This window comes from Dendropsophus ebraccatus, chromosome 7 (genome assembly GCF_027789765.1).
Source record: "Dendropsophus ebraccatus isolate aDenEbr1 chromosome 7, aDenEbr1.pat, whole genome shotgun sequence".
NCBI lineage: Eukaryota > Metazoa > Chordata > Amphibia > Anura > Hylidae > Dendropsophus > Dendropsophus ebraccatus.
The window spans coordinates 118,559,787-118,572,596 of record NC_091460.1 but is presented as its reverse complement, the minus strand read 5'-3'; the positions used below and the strand labels follow the sequence as shown (position 1 = coordinate 118,572,596).

Below are 12,810 nucleotides of genomic sequence, written 5' to 3'. Positions count from 1 at the left end.
TGGAAATCTGCACGTACTAGAGAAATATAAAAGTGTCCGGTCAGGTAGATAGTTCATTGTGTTTACGTTATCAAAAATATAATGAGGCGAAAGTACCGGGGGCCAATAAGAGCCTGGCAGTGTCCGAGCTCACTGAGGTGTGACCGGACAACTATAATACTGAGGTGAACAGCCGCTGTCCACCGAGGTTATGAGGACGCCGCCATCACAGGAAGTCGTACGCTCGGTCATAAGGAAGCGCCGCGCGCACTCCGGAAGTCACCGGTGACGTGTACAGGAAGTGGGGACTTTTACGTGATTTTAGAGTTGGGAAAGCGAAGGAAAGCATGCGACTCTCTTATACGCAGAGCAAGGTCAACGTCGTGTTTCCTTAACACCGGCGCCATCTGCTGGCTGTGCGGTGGTAGTGCACATAAGCAATAGCCTGATTGAATGGACGCGCTTAACAGTAAGTCAGCACCTTGTCAGGGATATTGTGCGGGTCTGGTTCTCTGTACAAGGGTCAGTGATAAGACATGGCGGGGCTCCTGGGTGTGACATCTTGTTTATGTTGTGAGCAGATACCAGGCCAGTCCCAGTCATCCGGCACTCATGTGGTTCTGTCCCTATAGGTTTGGCCTGGTTGATCAGAGCAGCTTATTAAAGTCCAGTTTCGCAGCATTTATAAGGGCTGTAATCTATACCCTAATATCTGGGGGAGGTGTATAAAAGGTTGTCAGGTTGTCAGGCCCCGCCCCCTCAGGACCTGCAGCAAGCCCAGCCCCATGTCACAGATTGCACTTCATAGGAACAGTACAATGAGAGGCATGATCTGTGAGAGGGTCCAGCAACTCTATGTATCCCACCTCTCCCAGTGTGTAGGAAGAAGGGCACAGCCCAGGGCTTCTCCTCCATCTTTCTAGTAACTAGTGGGGGTCACAGCACCCTGACCCAACTCTCTCTATAATGGCTGAAGTTTTTTTATTTTATTTTAATGACCTTAACTTTTTGTTCTACCAAGCATCAGTACTAAAGGGGTTTGCCTATGAATACAAATTATTCTGAGAATAGGGGATAAATAGCTGACGGTGGGGGTCCGATTGCTGGGAGCCCTGCAAACTCTACAACAGAGGACAGACTCTTCTCTGGAAATGGAGAGGTCTCCCCTGAGAGTGCAATGTCCTGCTGTACCATTCATTCTCTAAGGGAACCAACTTCTTCATCGGTTCTCATACAACACAGGTGTCAAACACAGGCGCTCCAGCCGTTACAGAAGTACAATTTCCATTATGCCTGGACAGCCAAAGCATGATGGGAGTTGTAGTTTTGCAACAGCTGGAGGACCTGAGTTTGACACCACTACCATAGAAAGCGAATGCATGACTTCTGCCCCCTTACCGGGGGAGACCGCATAGATCTCAGAAGATGCTTCTTCATGGCCCAGAACGGGGAGAAGAGTATGTACACCAGCGTGCAAAACAGGTTGTCGCCAGTTCACTTTAAGGAGTACTCAGAGAAAAAAAAAAAATCAAAACCTCACCTGCTCTCCAGACTGGATAGAATACATTGCTTCCTGCAGTGCATACAGCAGTTTATAAGTACTGGAAGACTTGAAACTTTTAATCGAAGTAAATTAAAATCACCTAGTTCCAGAAATTTGTAAAGATTTTGTTTTCTCTAGAGTACCCCTTTAAGAAATACATGTGAAAGAAAAATATATGTGAATAAATGTAATTCTATACAATGTATTTATTATTTCTTTAGACTTGAAGCAATGTCTTTTCAGTCCATGAAGACCCTGACCATTTGGACCAGAGCCACTGAACATCTTTCTTCCAAAGTATTGTTCTCAAACAGATGTCGGCATGCGAGGTCGTTTGGAACCACCGACATAAGAAACCATGATCGAGGACTAAACAATCCGGGGCAGTTCCTGCTGCACAGTCACAGCTGCTGTTCTGTTAGCTGTAAGAGTCCTTTGCTTGCACCCTATGTGCCTGTTTCCCACCATCACCGGACTGTCAGCTCAGGAGCTCCTCTTGCTGCCGCATCTTCAGGGGAAATCGGCAGCAATTATGGCGTCTTTGCAAAAATGGCCGACTCTGCTCCTGTTCATCTGGCTGAGAATGTGCTAATGTCTATTCAGGAAGTCACAGGGCTGCCATGGTGGGCGAATATAATGTGCACGACAGTAGCACTGAGGACCGCTGTCACTCTCCCTCTGTCTGTATATCAATTGCACATTCTGGGTAAGGTGCGTATTCTACTACTTCATAGAAGTGTAGGGGTCCGATATTACGACTATACTGTAAACAGATCGGCACATTTTTACTAGGCCTATTATATGGCCTGTTAATTGTTTAACAAGGGCTGCACAGCTATCGCTAGCGATGTCCGTGCAGCCTTTGCCCATACAGTAAATACTTCATCTGTCTACGCTCCTGTTCTTCTCCTGTGCTCTGTATGCGTCCTGGCACAGTGCGCTGTAGTTTCAGAGTGGCCTGTCTGAGCTGACAGGCCGCTCAGCCAATTGTTGGTCATGGCCGGCACGCAGGAAAAAACAGGGAGTGTGGACAGGTGAAGTATTAACTGTTTGTTGGCCACATATCGCTATTACACATAGCAATGTGCGGTCAACGGCTAGTGATTTTAGGTCTGGTCCTAAAGAAACGATCAGCCGATGGTGTCTCTATTAGGCCGATTCGGACGATTATCGCTCCGTGTGATAGGACTCGAAGTCCCAACGTTTTATCACCATACGTTCTGACACCTGCTGATGTGGACACTAAAGGACTGAAGTGATTGGGACTGTGTTAAAGTGTTTTCTTTGTTTTCAGCTAGGTGGAAAAATTACAGCCAGAAATACAAAATTTAGCCAAGGAGCTGCGGTATGAGGTGGCTGTGTATGGGAAGCAGCATGGTTGGAGTGACAAAGTTGCCAGGTAGGTTTCTCATGCTTTGATGTCTCTTACTACACGTTATTAGAACTGAGCGCGACTGTAGTACGTTCGGCATTGGAAAACCAGTGGATGAAGACGTTGGATGCAGCACTAGGGAGTCCTGGGAAAAATGGATACGGCCATAGGCAGCGCTGGGTCGGCATCCAACTTCTGCAACTGCTGCATTCGGTTCGGATAAAATTGCCAAACTTGAACATTTTGACAGATCCGCTCAACAGTAAATATGACCAGTTTTGTTTTGATTTGTTATTGTAGCCCGATAGATGCAGCGGCCTTGATCCATGTACTGCGATCACTTTATCACACACTGTGCACCAGAATAACAATATTGCTGCGCCACGCACTGCGATCCGATCCCGGTTCTCACTGCAGTCACATGGAGAGCCGTCGGTGTGTACTGTACTGTTGCATGCAATCCGTAGAATCCGTTTTCCATTGACTTACAAAAAAAAAAACAGATTGAAACTTATCCGCAGTCAGTTAAACTCACTGCCAAAAAGGCTGCGTGAACCCAGCAATAAGGGTATGTTCACACTAAGGAAATCACGTGGATTCCGCTGTTCGTCCTCACACGCCCCCGCTTCACTGTCTGTCCATGCTATGGTCAGGCAGATTCCACCGTCTGCCTGAAGAATGAACCTGTAATTTTTTGGGTGGACGGCGGAATCTGCCTGACCATAGAATGGAGTCTATGGGATGGACGGACAGTGAAGGGCAGTCATTAGTCAGTTGAGTAGAAATGGATTTAATAAAACAATGTAGCTCAAAGCCACACAGAGCTGTACAGACCTTGGTATGCCTCAGTACCATCAAGACCAGACTGGAATATTCTGCTTTAAATGTTACACGTTTGATAGATAACCTGTGACCTTTCGTCTTGCAGGTGAAAGGCTTGTCTAGTTTATTTATTAGGCTATGCTCACATTTAGTATGAGACCAGCCGTTCCGTGACCCTTAGAAAAGATCACCTGATGATCTCTAGAGCCGCTGAGTTCTGATGCGGGCGCATCCGTGCGCACCCGCATCAGAACTCTCCACTGCACACTATGGAGCGTGCGGCCGGAGCCACTTGCTCCGCTGTGTGCACTGACAGGGATTTTTACGGCCGCTATTCAATGTATGTCAGTTGTTTGTGACGCCACTAGAGATCCCGGCAGGAGCATTTACTATGTGTATGCGCTCCAGCTTTCCCTTCAATTCAATGTTTCACTCCAACTAGGAGTCTTAGAACATTACTAGGGATATATGTGAAACCAGCGATCTCTCCAGGAGCAAAATATACATATTGTAGGAAGAAACATTACTAGGGATATATGTGAAACCAACTAGAGCTTCCCCTTTCCCATAGAGAACACTCGGTTGGGAATGATAACTGACGGACGAATGAGCAGCTGTCGGTTACTGAAGGTGTATGACCACCATTATACTCCTAGTTGAGACAAGTGGTGGTGGGAGAGCTGCTTTACATATCACAACTTACTCAAAGATGACCCCATTGTGTGTTCTGTGACTAATAACGTTGCATTGTTTAGTGGGATTTTGAGTGTTCTCTTTACCTTTGTCCTTTTAGAATATTCTGGGATTAGTAGCTGACATTACATTGTTATATAACTGGGTCTTTATGTTTGTAATCTGTTTTTTTAATGGTAGGTTTCATTTTCGTAAAAACATGAAGAGGTTAATAACGCAGCTCTATGTGCGGGATAACTGTCACCCCTTTAAGGCCAGTCTCATCATGTGGATCCAAATACCCATGTGGATCTTTGTTTCCTTGGCTCTGAGGAATTTCAGCTTTAATATGAACGGCTCAAACACAGGTAATATTATTCTGCCACTTTTAGTATCTGTCCCGTCCGTGTCCTTTATATTTATGCCGGCCCATAGAATGGTGTCTATGGAGCCGGCGGAAAGGCGCGCGGCCGTGAGCGCATTTTAGCAACAGAATTCGGGGGAATTTATCCGCTCAAATTCCATAGTATGAACCCACCCTAAGGCTGGGTTCAAAGTACGATTTTGCAATAATTTTTTTTTTTTCATCCGGTTCTGCAAAAAAACGGATTGAAAAATGGATATAATTGTGTGCATCTGTTTTTATTCGTTTTTTTCATTGGCTGCTATTATAAAAAAAAAGGATCATAATGCATCCTTTTTTTTTTTAACGTACCAAAAAGCATACTTGACTCATGTACGTTAAAAAACTGATGCATTTTGATCCATTCGTTTATAATGTAAGTCAATGGACAACTGATCCGAACAGATACACCAGATGCATCCGTTTTTTTTTTGTTTTTTTTTACAAAAAAACAGATGAAAAAAAACTGGATTGAAAAAACATAGTGTGAATCCAGCCTTACGCCATGTTCACACACTGTATGAGACAGGACATTCTTGCGGAACGGCTGGTCTCAGAAAAGATCATCCCGGCCGGTACTGCAGTACCAGCCGGATAATCTTTAGCGCAGCTGAGTTCTGATGCGGACACATCCGTGCGCGCCTGCATCAGAACTTCCCACTGCACACAATGGGCCCTGCGTCCGGAGTCGCTCGCTCCATAGTGTGCACTGACAGGGTTTTCTGCGTCCGCTATTCAATAAATAGAAAAAACTGACATGTCAGTTTCTCGCGGTGCCGCTAGGAATCCCGTCAGAGTGTAAACTATGTGTATACACTCCGTCCTGGATTCCATAGGCGGCAACGTAACGTATATTTTCGTATTAATCACAGCCGTTGTTGCAATCGACAGTTCTACAATCGGTAGTTTTACGAAAATATATCACACACACACAGAGATTACACCGGCACTACGGGATCACGGCTGCCCCACGTTGTCAGATAGGTATTACCTTCACCTTAGATGGTCCTGGTGGTGCTCTGTTCTTGACAGAAGTCCATGAATATACAATATAAAGAAGCCGTAGAACGGCACTTCACCTTTATTTCATCAGACAGCATCTGAGAGGGGTTCACTCCCCGCCCACGCACGTTTCTCGCCGTCAGGCGCTTTCTCAAGGCATTCTCTATGTAGTGTGAACATAGCCTTAGGCTTTATTCCCATGTTCCGTGCACAGTAGGCAGTGGAATGGATTGTTGGAACTCCCATCATGTATCATTATGATGCCGGGAGCTCTGCAACTGTTTAAATCTTCATGGTACTGTAATGATATTCTGTGTCAGTTCACTACCACAAAGATTGAAACAGTTGCAGAGCTCCCGGCATCCTAATGATACATGATGTTGGGAGGTTCGTGATCCCAGTCCGTAGCACATCTTCCATGCATGGACTGTAATCACGGAATGTGTGCAAGCCCCCTAAGTTGTGGTGGTGGTGGTGGTGGGGGGGGGACACTGTTTGCAAACTTTGTTTTGTTTTTATTGGCTCAGATTTATTAAGATTGTCAGGTTATTAAAATCCCTACACATTATGGTTTTTAGTTTCAGATTTATTATATGTCTGAGAGCCCTTAGTGTATTTGGCAGGGTTTTCCTGTACGTCTTGCTCCAAACTGCGCAAATCCCATCCCTATTATATATGGCTGATCAGTGGGGATGCCGTTATGCTGGAATACCACCTAGGGCAGTGCTTCTTAATTCCAGTCCTCAGGCCTCACCAACAGGTCATGTTTTTAGGATTTCCCATACAAAGAGCCGCTGTGATGATACCTGATGCACTGAGTATAATTATATCTCCTGTGAAATACTAAGGAAATCCTCAAAACATGACCTGTTGGTGAGGCCTTAGGACTGGAATTGAGAAGCACTGACCTAGGGTATCTTCACACGTACCGGATTCGCAGCGGATTTCACTCTGCGAGTTCGGAGCAAAATCCGCTGCGAATCCTGGTAGTGTGAAGTTCTTTGGGGTTACATATCCGCTGCGGAATTTTCATTCTGCTGCTGATATGTAACCCAGCCTTCGCTGTGCCGAGCAGGTAATTTATGTTCCGGGGCAGTGGGGGCTTAAAGGGACTGGGTCACATACTGGCAGTGAAATGAAAATTCTGCAGCGGATATGTAACCCCAAAGAACTTCACACAACCAGGATTCGCAGCGGATTTCGCTGCAAACTCACATTGTGAAATCCGCTGTGAATCCGGTACGTGTGAAGCTAGCCTAAAGGCCTTATTCCACCAACAGATCTGATGACAGATTATCTGCCAAAGATTTGAAGCCAAACCCAGGGGTGGATTTGAAAAGAGGAGAAATCCAGTCTTTCCTTTAGGACCTGTTCTCTGATTACATAGTCTGTTCCTGGGTTTGGCTTCAAATCTTTGGCAGATAATCTGTCGTCAGATCTGTTGGTGGAATAGGACCTTTAATCATTAATCATGGAAACTTCTTTATGACTTCTGTGCATTCATTCACAGTGCCAGTCATTGCAGTTGAGGGCCTAGTGGAGTCCTCCAGGTCTACTATGTTAGTACTGTTAGTGTTCCTATAACCGCTCCTACAACCCCAGTGGTAGGGTGTAGTCGCAGTTATACACTGTTGTACACTGGTAATCTTTGTACCATAGAAATAGGGCCTTATATTAACCATTTCCTTCATTTGTTATCATTTGTTTTCAGATTTGGTTCACAGGCAGCTACAGAATGGGGGAGCGCTGTGGTTCCCAGACCTCACAATGCCAGATTCCACTTGGATTCTCCCAGTACTTTTGGGCTCTATCAACTTGCTGCTAGTTGAGGTATGGATATTGAGTAACAAACTTTTTGTTTTATTCTATTATTTTCCCAAATGTAGCCACTTTAAATGTGGACTGTCTCAGGACTATACCATATAGAACCACTTGACACTTGGCACTGCTCCTGCAAAAAAAAAAAAAAAAAGACTTTATTTTATTTTTTAAAATCATCCTTATGACCCGCGCCAAAGACTTAGGAGGCATTCACACGTTCTGTAAATATGGACCACGTGCTACGGAACGGCATCATGATTCAGGATGATTTTTGGAGCTCCGAAACTGTTTAAATCTATGTGCTACTGTACTGATACAGCGGCGAGAAGGTTTAAGCAGATTTGGAGCTCCCGGCCACATCATGTATCGTGATGATGGGAGTTCTGTGATTCTGGTCTGTATCAAATCTTCTATGCACTGACTGTAATTGTGAACTGTGTGAATGCTCCCAATCCATAGAGGCCATCTCCTGTAGCGTAACGGGGAGGGAAGTGCTCAGCCAGTCTTCCACACTTGTTCAAGCAATTAATGTGGGTCTTAGCACCAAGACCTCCAACTGATCCAAACTTTTAACAGGTCTCTTTAGCACATCCAATAGAACTAAGTAGGTGCGTGCAGCCATGGCTGAAATACAGATGTAGGCATACAAAGTACTCTAGCACACTGTAAATGCGAAGGTTTTTGCATTGTGTATATATTTTTATAGACAGAATAAGGTTCCATGTGATAATATAGTGTGTAACATCCCATCACGTAAGGTGACCTCTCACCCTACACTACAGATATGCCTTTCCTGGGCCAGCTCTAGGTTCTTTTCGTTGGTCGATTTGACCTGTTATGTGGTTGTGAAAATCAGGTACACAGGTGTACATTGCATTGTATGAAATGACCCTTAAAGCAACTCTGTACCCACAATCTGTACCCCCCAAACCACTTGTACCTTCAGATAGCTGCTTTTAATCCAAGATCTGTCCTGGGGTCCGTTCGGAAGGGGATGCAGTTATTGTCCTAAAAACAACTTTTAATCCTGCAGTGCTGTGTCTAACGGCCGGGGCTTACATTTGTATATGCATTAGGCTGGCACCACCTCTCCGTCCTTCCTCCCCACCCTCCTCATCATTAGGAATGATCCAGGAACATTTACTGCTGTTTGAGCTTTGCACAGGTGTATTAACGATCCAGCCCATGTTCATTATACACACAGGTGGGGAATAGGAAGCAATCTGCCTGCATCATTCCTAATGATGAGGAGGGCCGGGAGGAGGAACAGAGAGGTGGTGCCAGCCTAATGCATATACAAATGTAAGCCCCGGCCATTAGACACAGCGCTGCCGGATTAAAAGTTGTTTTTATGACAATAACTGCATTACCTGCCGAACGGACCCCAGGACAGATCTTGGAATAAAAGCAGCTATCCGAAGGTACAAGTGGTTTGGGGGGTCAGATTGTGGGTACAGAGTCGCTTTAAAGGGTGGGAAACTTGCCTGGAATAATAAGTTTAAATCAATGGGAATGTGTTCGGTTTGAGAACAAAGATACCTAATGGTGCGTTTACACGGAAGAATTATCGTTCAAATTTTCGCTGTGACGATCGCATTTGAGCGATTAATCGGCTTGTGTAAACACAGCGAACGATCAAACGACGAGTGCGAAAATTCGTTTATTGTGATCTTTCGACATGTTTTCAAATCGTTGGTCGTTCTCTAAAAATTCGTAGATCGCTTTGTGTAAACAGTCTTTCAAAGACTCTCCCTATGTATGAGATGGGCTTAAGTGATCTTAAAAACTAGCGCAATAACGATTTTTCTAACAATTTATTTGTATATAACGCTGATCGTTATAAAATACCAAATCGTTGCTTCAAAATCGATTGATAAACGATTGATTGGGCGAATTATCGCTTAGTGTAAACGGACCATTAGTTCAAGCCATTTGGTCTAGAGAATCCAGCCTTCCCTCTCTACTAAAAGAGGTTAACTTTTAAAGGGCACTTTTGTATATAATCTTGTAATTCTTTATTGTTTTTGTACCGTTTCATTAGCCGCAGGCTCTTAAACACTAGAAAATATACAGATGATGCCAATGTTATCACGCATAATAGACGTTTCAAAAATGCCCCATTTTTCTTCACCTCTAAACAGATGTTTGCCTTGCGGACAGTGGAGCTGTCTAGATTTCAGAAATACGTAACCAACATTGTTCGAGTAATTTCTATTGTAATGATTCCTATTGCTGCCAGTGTTCCCTCAGTAAGTAACTCACTTTTGGGGCCCTCATATAGGAACCCTGCATGTGTCATAATTTATATAATGTGAGATTATAACATTCACCTCATTTAAATGTTTCATGAATGTGTATTTAACGGTTTATACCTCCCGATGTTATTGGATATAGTACAAAAGGCAGCATCTTAAAGTGTAACTGTCATTGAAATGTCACTTTTCAGCAATCAATGAATAGTATGAATAGTTCAAGCAATTTTAAGAAACTCTGTAATAGGTTTTATTAAGCAAAAGAGTTTTCTCCTGTACTCAAAAAGCTGTTTTACTCCCCCCACCCTCACTTCAGATGAAGCTGGATTTCTGTGTCCATTATGCTCTATGGAGATGGGAGGGGCCGAGGGGAGTGAGTGACCACAGAGAGGAGAAAAGGCAGCACTGTACAGCACAACATCCTGCAGTCTTCTCTCACCAAGTTCCCAGATAAGCACTGACCTTTCTGACCTCTGAGTCCAGTGTTTTTTGTGCCCAGACAGTCTCCAAACATATGGGCTACTTGTCTGTTCTTCTTGCTCACTCATCCCCCTAGACGCCTCCCCCCTCCATAGGTTATAATGGACTCATAAACCCGTCTTCACTTTGCTCCTCAGTAATGAAGACGGCTTTGCCTGATAATGAACAGATAAGAAGTGAGGGGGGGATGCTGGGAAACTTTTTGAGTATAGAAAGAGGCTTCTTTGCCTAATAAAACTTATTACAGAGTTTATTAAAATCGCTTGTACTAAAAATTTCTGCAAAAAAAATAAAATTAAATGACAGTTACACTATGTCAGCTGCTTTCATTGCCCTTCAGTGCAATATCTACCCAGCATTGACAGGTATGACCTTTTTATTGACAGGTATAACCTTTTTATTTTTTCCACCAGCATAGCCATATAGGGCTTATTTATTGTTGTACTTTTTATTTGTACCATTTTTTTCACTGTTTTTGGGAGGCGGAATAACATGCTACAAAAATTCAAGCTTTTTTTTTTTTGCGTTCATTGTGCGGTATAAGTGATAATATAATTTTATTGTTCGAGTCATAACGGGTGTGGCAACACCTAATACTTATTTTTTTATGTTGAGCGCAATTCCTTATTCTAAGCCTGCCGTAAAAAGATGGTGACCTAGATTAAGAACCCTTAATGACTGCCGTGAAAAGTCATTTTGGCAGCCATTAAGAGGCTAATCAAAGTAATATGAAAGTCAGCAATAACAAGCAATGGTGCCACAATTTAGTTTTTGTGCACTATTGTTCGGTATACCACAAGTATCATTATATACAATAACCACATGAGACACGATTCTTACTGGAAAATTCTTTCAGGCTAGACTAAACCAGCTTGTCCTAGGTATACTGTGCTCAGGGTTTTCTTTTTCTGTATCAATGGTAAACTTTATTTGTGTATAATGAGTTAATCCGGTAAGATTTTTCAAGTACGTGAGTTTAAAGCGACTCTGTACCCACAGTCTGACCCCCCCCCAACCGCTTGTACCGTTAGATTGCTGCTTTTGCAGTTATTGTCCTATAAAACAACTTTTAAACTTGCAGCCCTGTGTCAAATTGGTGTGGCCAAGAGTGTCTGCGTCCCTCTGTCCCTACTCCCGCCCTCTTCATCATTAAGAATGCCCCTGGCCAGGATTTTTCCTATTCATCAGTTGTCTGAACAAAGCACATATGCCTTAACGATCCAGCACATGTGCAGTGTTCAGACAGGTGAGGAATAGGAGAAATTGTTCTAGGGGCATTCGTAATGATGAAGAGGGCGGGGAGGAGGGACAGAAGGGTCTCATAATGCTAGGACATGGGTACTCTAGGCCACGCCAAACGGACCCCAGGACAGATCTTGGATTTAAAGCAGCTATCTGATGGTACTAGCGTTTGGGGGGGGGGTCAGATTGTGGGTACAGATTCGCTTTAAAGATTGCTCTTTAGCCCGCTTAAAGACTTTTTTATGGTTGTTAATGAATCTTTTTTTCTTTGCAGAGTATGGCACTCTACTGGGTTTCATCCAGTTTTGTGGGTCTATTTCACAATCTGCTCTTGCGTGCTCCAGCTGTTCGTCGCCTGTTCCGTATTCCCCCCACAAAGACTGACTCCGACACGCCTTATAAGGACCTCCTGGCTGCATTTGTAGCAAAATATATACTGAAGAAATAATGTTTTAATGTAACGTCATCATTGTACACGAAAATAAACCTTTTTAAAACGTGAAAAATCTTAGTGTATTTTCTGTGTATTTTCCTAGTATATAAGAGCAGAAACTCTCCATTTTACCAAACCCAACGTCCTAAAGAAGTTGTGGCAGTGTGTAAAATGTAAGAAAAAAAACAACTGCAATAATTTGCAAATCTCATATACCCCTCTTATTCACAATAGAAGATAGAACATGTATCGGTGAGACATTTTACTATGTGATAAAAAAACTTTTACTCATTTAGAATTTAATCAAGAGTTCCTTCCCTAAAAGAGACATTGTCTCGATGGGAGTATATGTTTTATAATTCTTTATATACTGTTGTGCATTGGTAGTGACTTTCCAGATATTGAAGATTCCTGCATCAGAGGCATTAAAGGGAAACTATCGGCAGGTTAGAAGAACCTCACCTGCTAATATGTGTCTATTGTGCACAGGGCGATGAAGGTATATTTCTTAACTGCATCCTCAACGCCATTTCCCTGCTATTAGTTTAATCTTTATGCCAATTGGGTGTTTTGGTGCACTGGGGGCGGGGCTACTGTACACAGTGCATAATTGTGGCCTGTCCCCAGATGTCCGTCTCTGTTCATATTCATTAGAAGGGGCACCCGGACGCGTATCGGTGCACTGGGGATGGTTTCCAAAACAAAGTTTTAATTCATATGACCACAGAACAGTTTTCCTTTTTGCCTCAGTCCATTTTAAATTTGTTTTGACTGAGGGAGGACGAAAAA

The 12,810-nt window shown here is 43.5% G+C and overlaps 1 protein-coding gene across 3 annotated transcripts; it reads left to right on the top strand.

Moving 5' to 3' along the window:
- The first annotated feature begins 287 nt into the window (after positions 1-287).
- COX18 (cytochrome c oxidase assembly factor COX18) lies at positions 288-12,083 on the top strand. Of its 3 annotated transcripts, XM_069976778.1 has the most exons (7): positions 288-448; positions 1,744-2,233; positions 2,821-2,921; positions 4,590-4,756; positions 7,505-7,623; positions 9,756-9,863; positions 11,863-12,083. In XM_069976778.1, exons 2-7 carry the CDS (start codon positions 1,754-1,756, stop codon positions 12,034-12,036), a joined length of 1,149 nt encoding a protein of 382 aa, XP_069832879.1. In that variant the 5' UTR covers positions 288-448; positions 1,744-1,753; the 3' UTR covers positions 12,037-12,083. The 3 variants fall into 3 exon arrangements, with proteins under 3 accessions (XP_069832879.1, XP_069832881.1, XP_069832882.1); XM_069976780.1 differs by lacking the exon at positions 288-448 and having other exon boundaries at positions 2,146-2,233; positions 2,817-2,921; XM_069976781.1 differs by lacking the exon at positions 288-448 and having other exon boundaries at positions 2,148-2,228; positions 2,817-2,921.
- The last annotated feature ends 727 nt before the right edge of the window (positions 12,084-12,810 follow it).

Coding starts and splice junctions, on each gene's coding strand:
- COX18 (XM_069976778.1), top strand. CDS start 1,754: ATGTCTTTTCAGTCCATGAAGACCCTGACCATTTGGACCAGAGCCACT. Junction 2,234..2,820: donor AATTGCACATTCTGGGTAAG/GTGCGTATTCTA, acceptor GTTTTCAGCTAG/GTGGAAAAATTACAGCCAGA. Junction 9,864..11,862: donor TTGCTGCCAGTGTTCCCTCA/GTAAGTAACTCA, acceptor TTTTCTTTGCAG/AGTATGGCACTCTACTGGGT.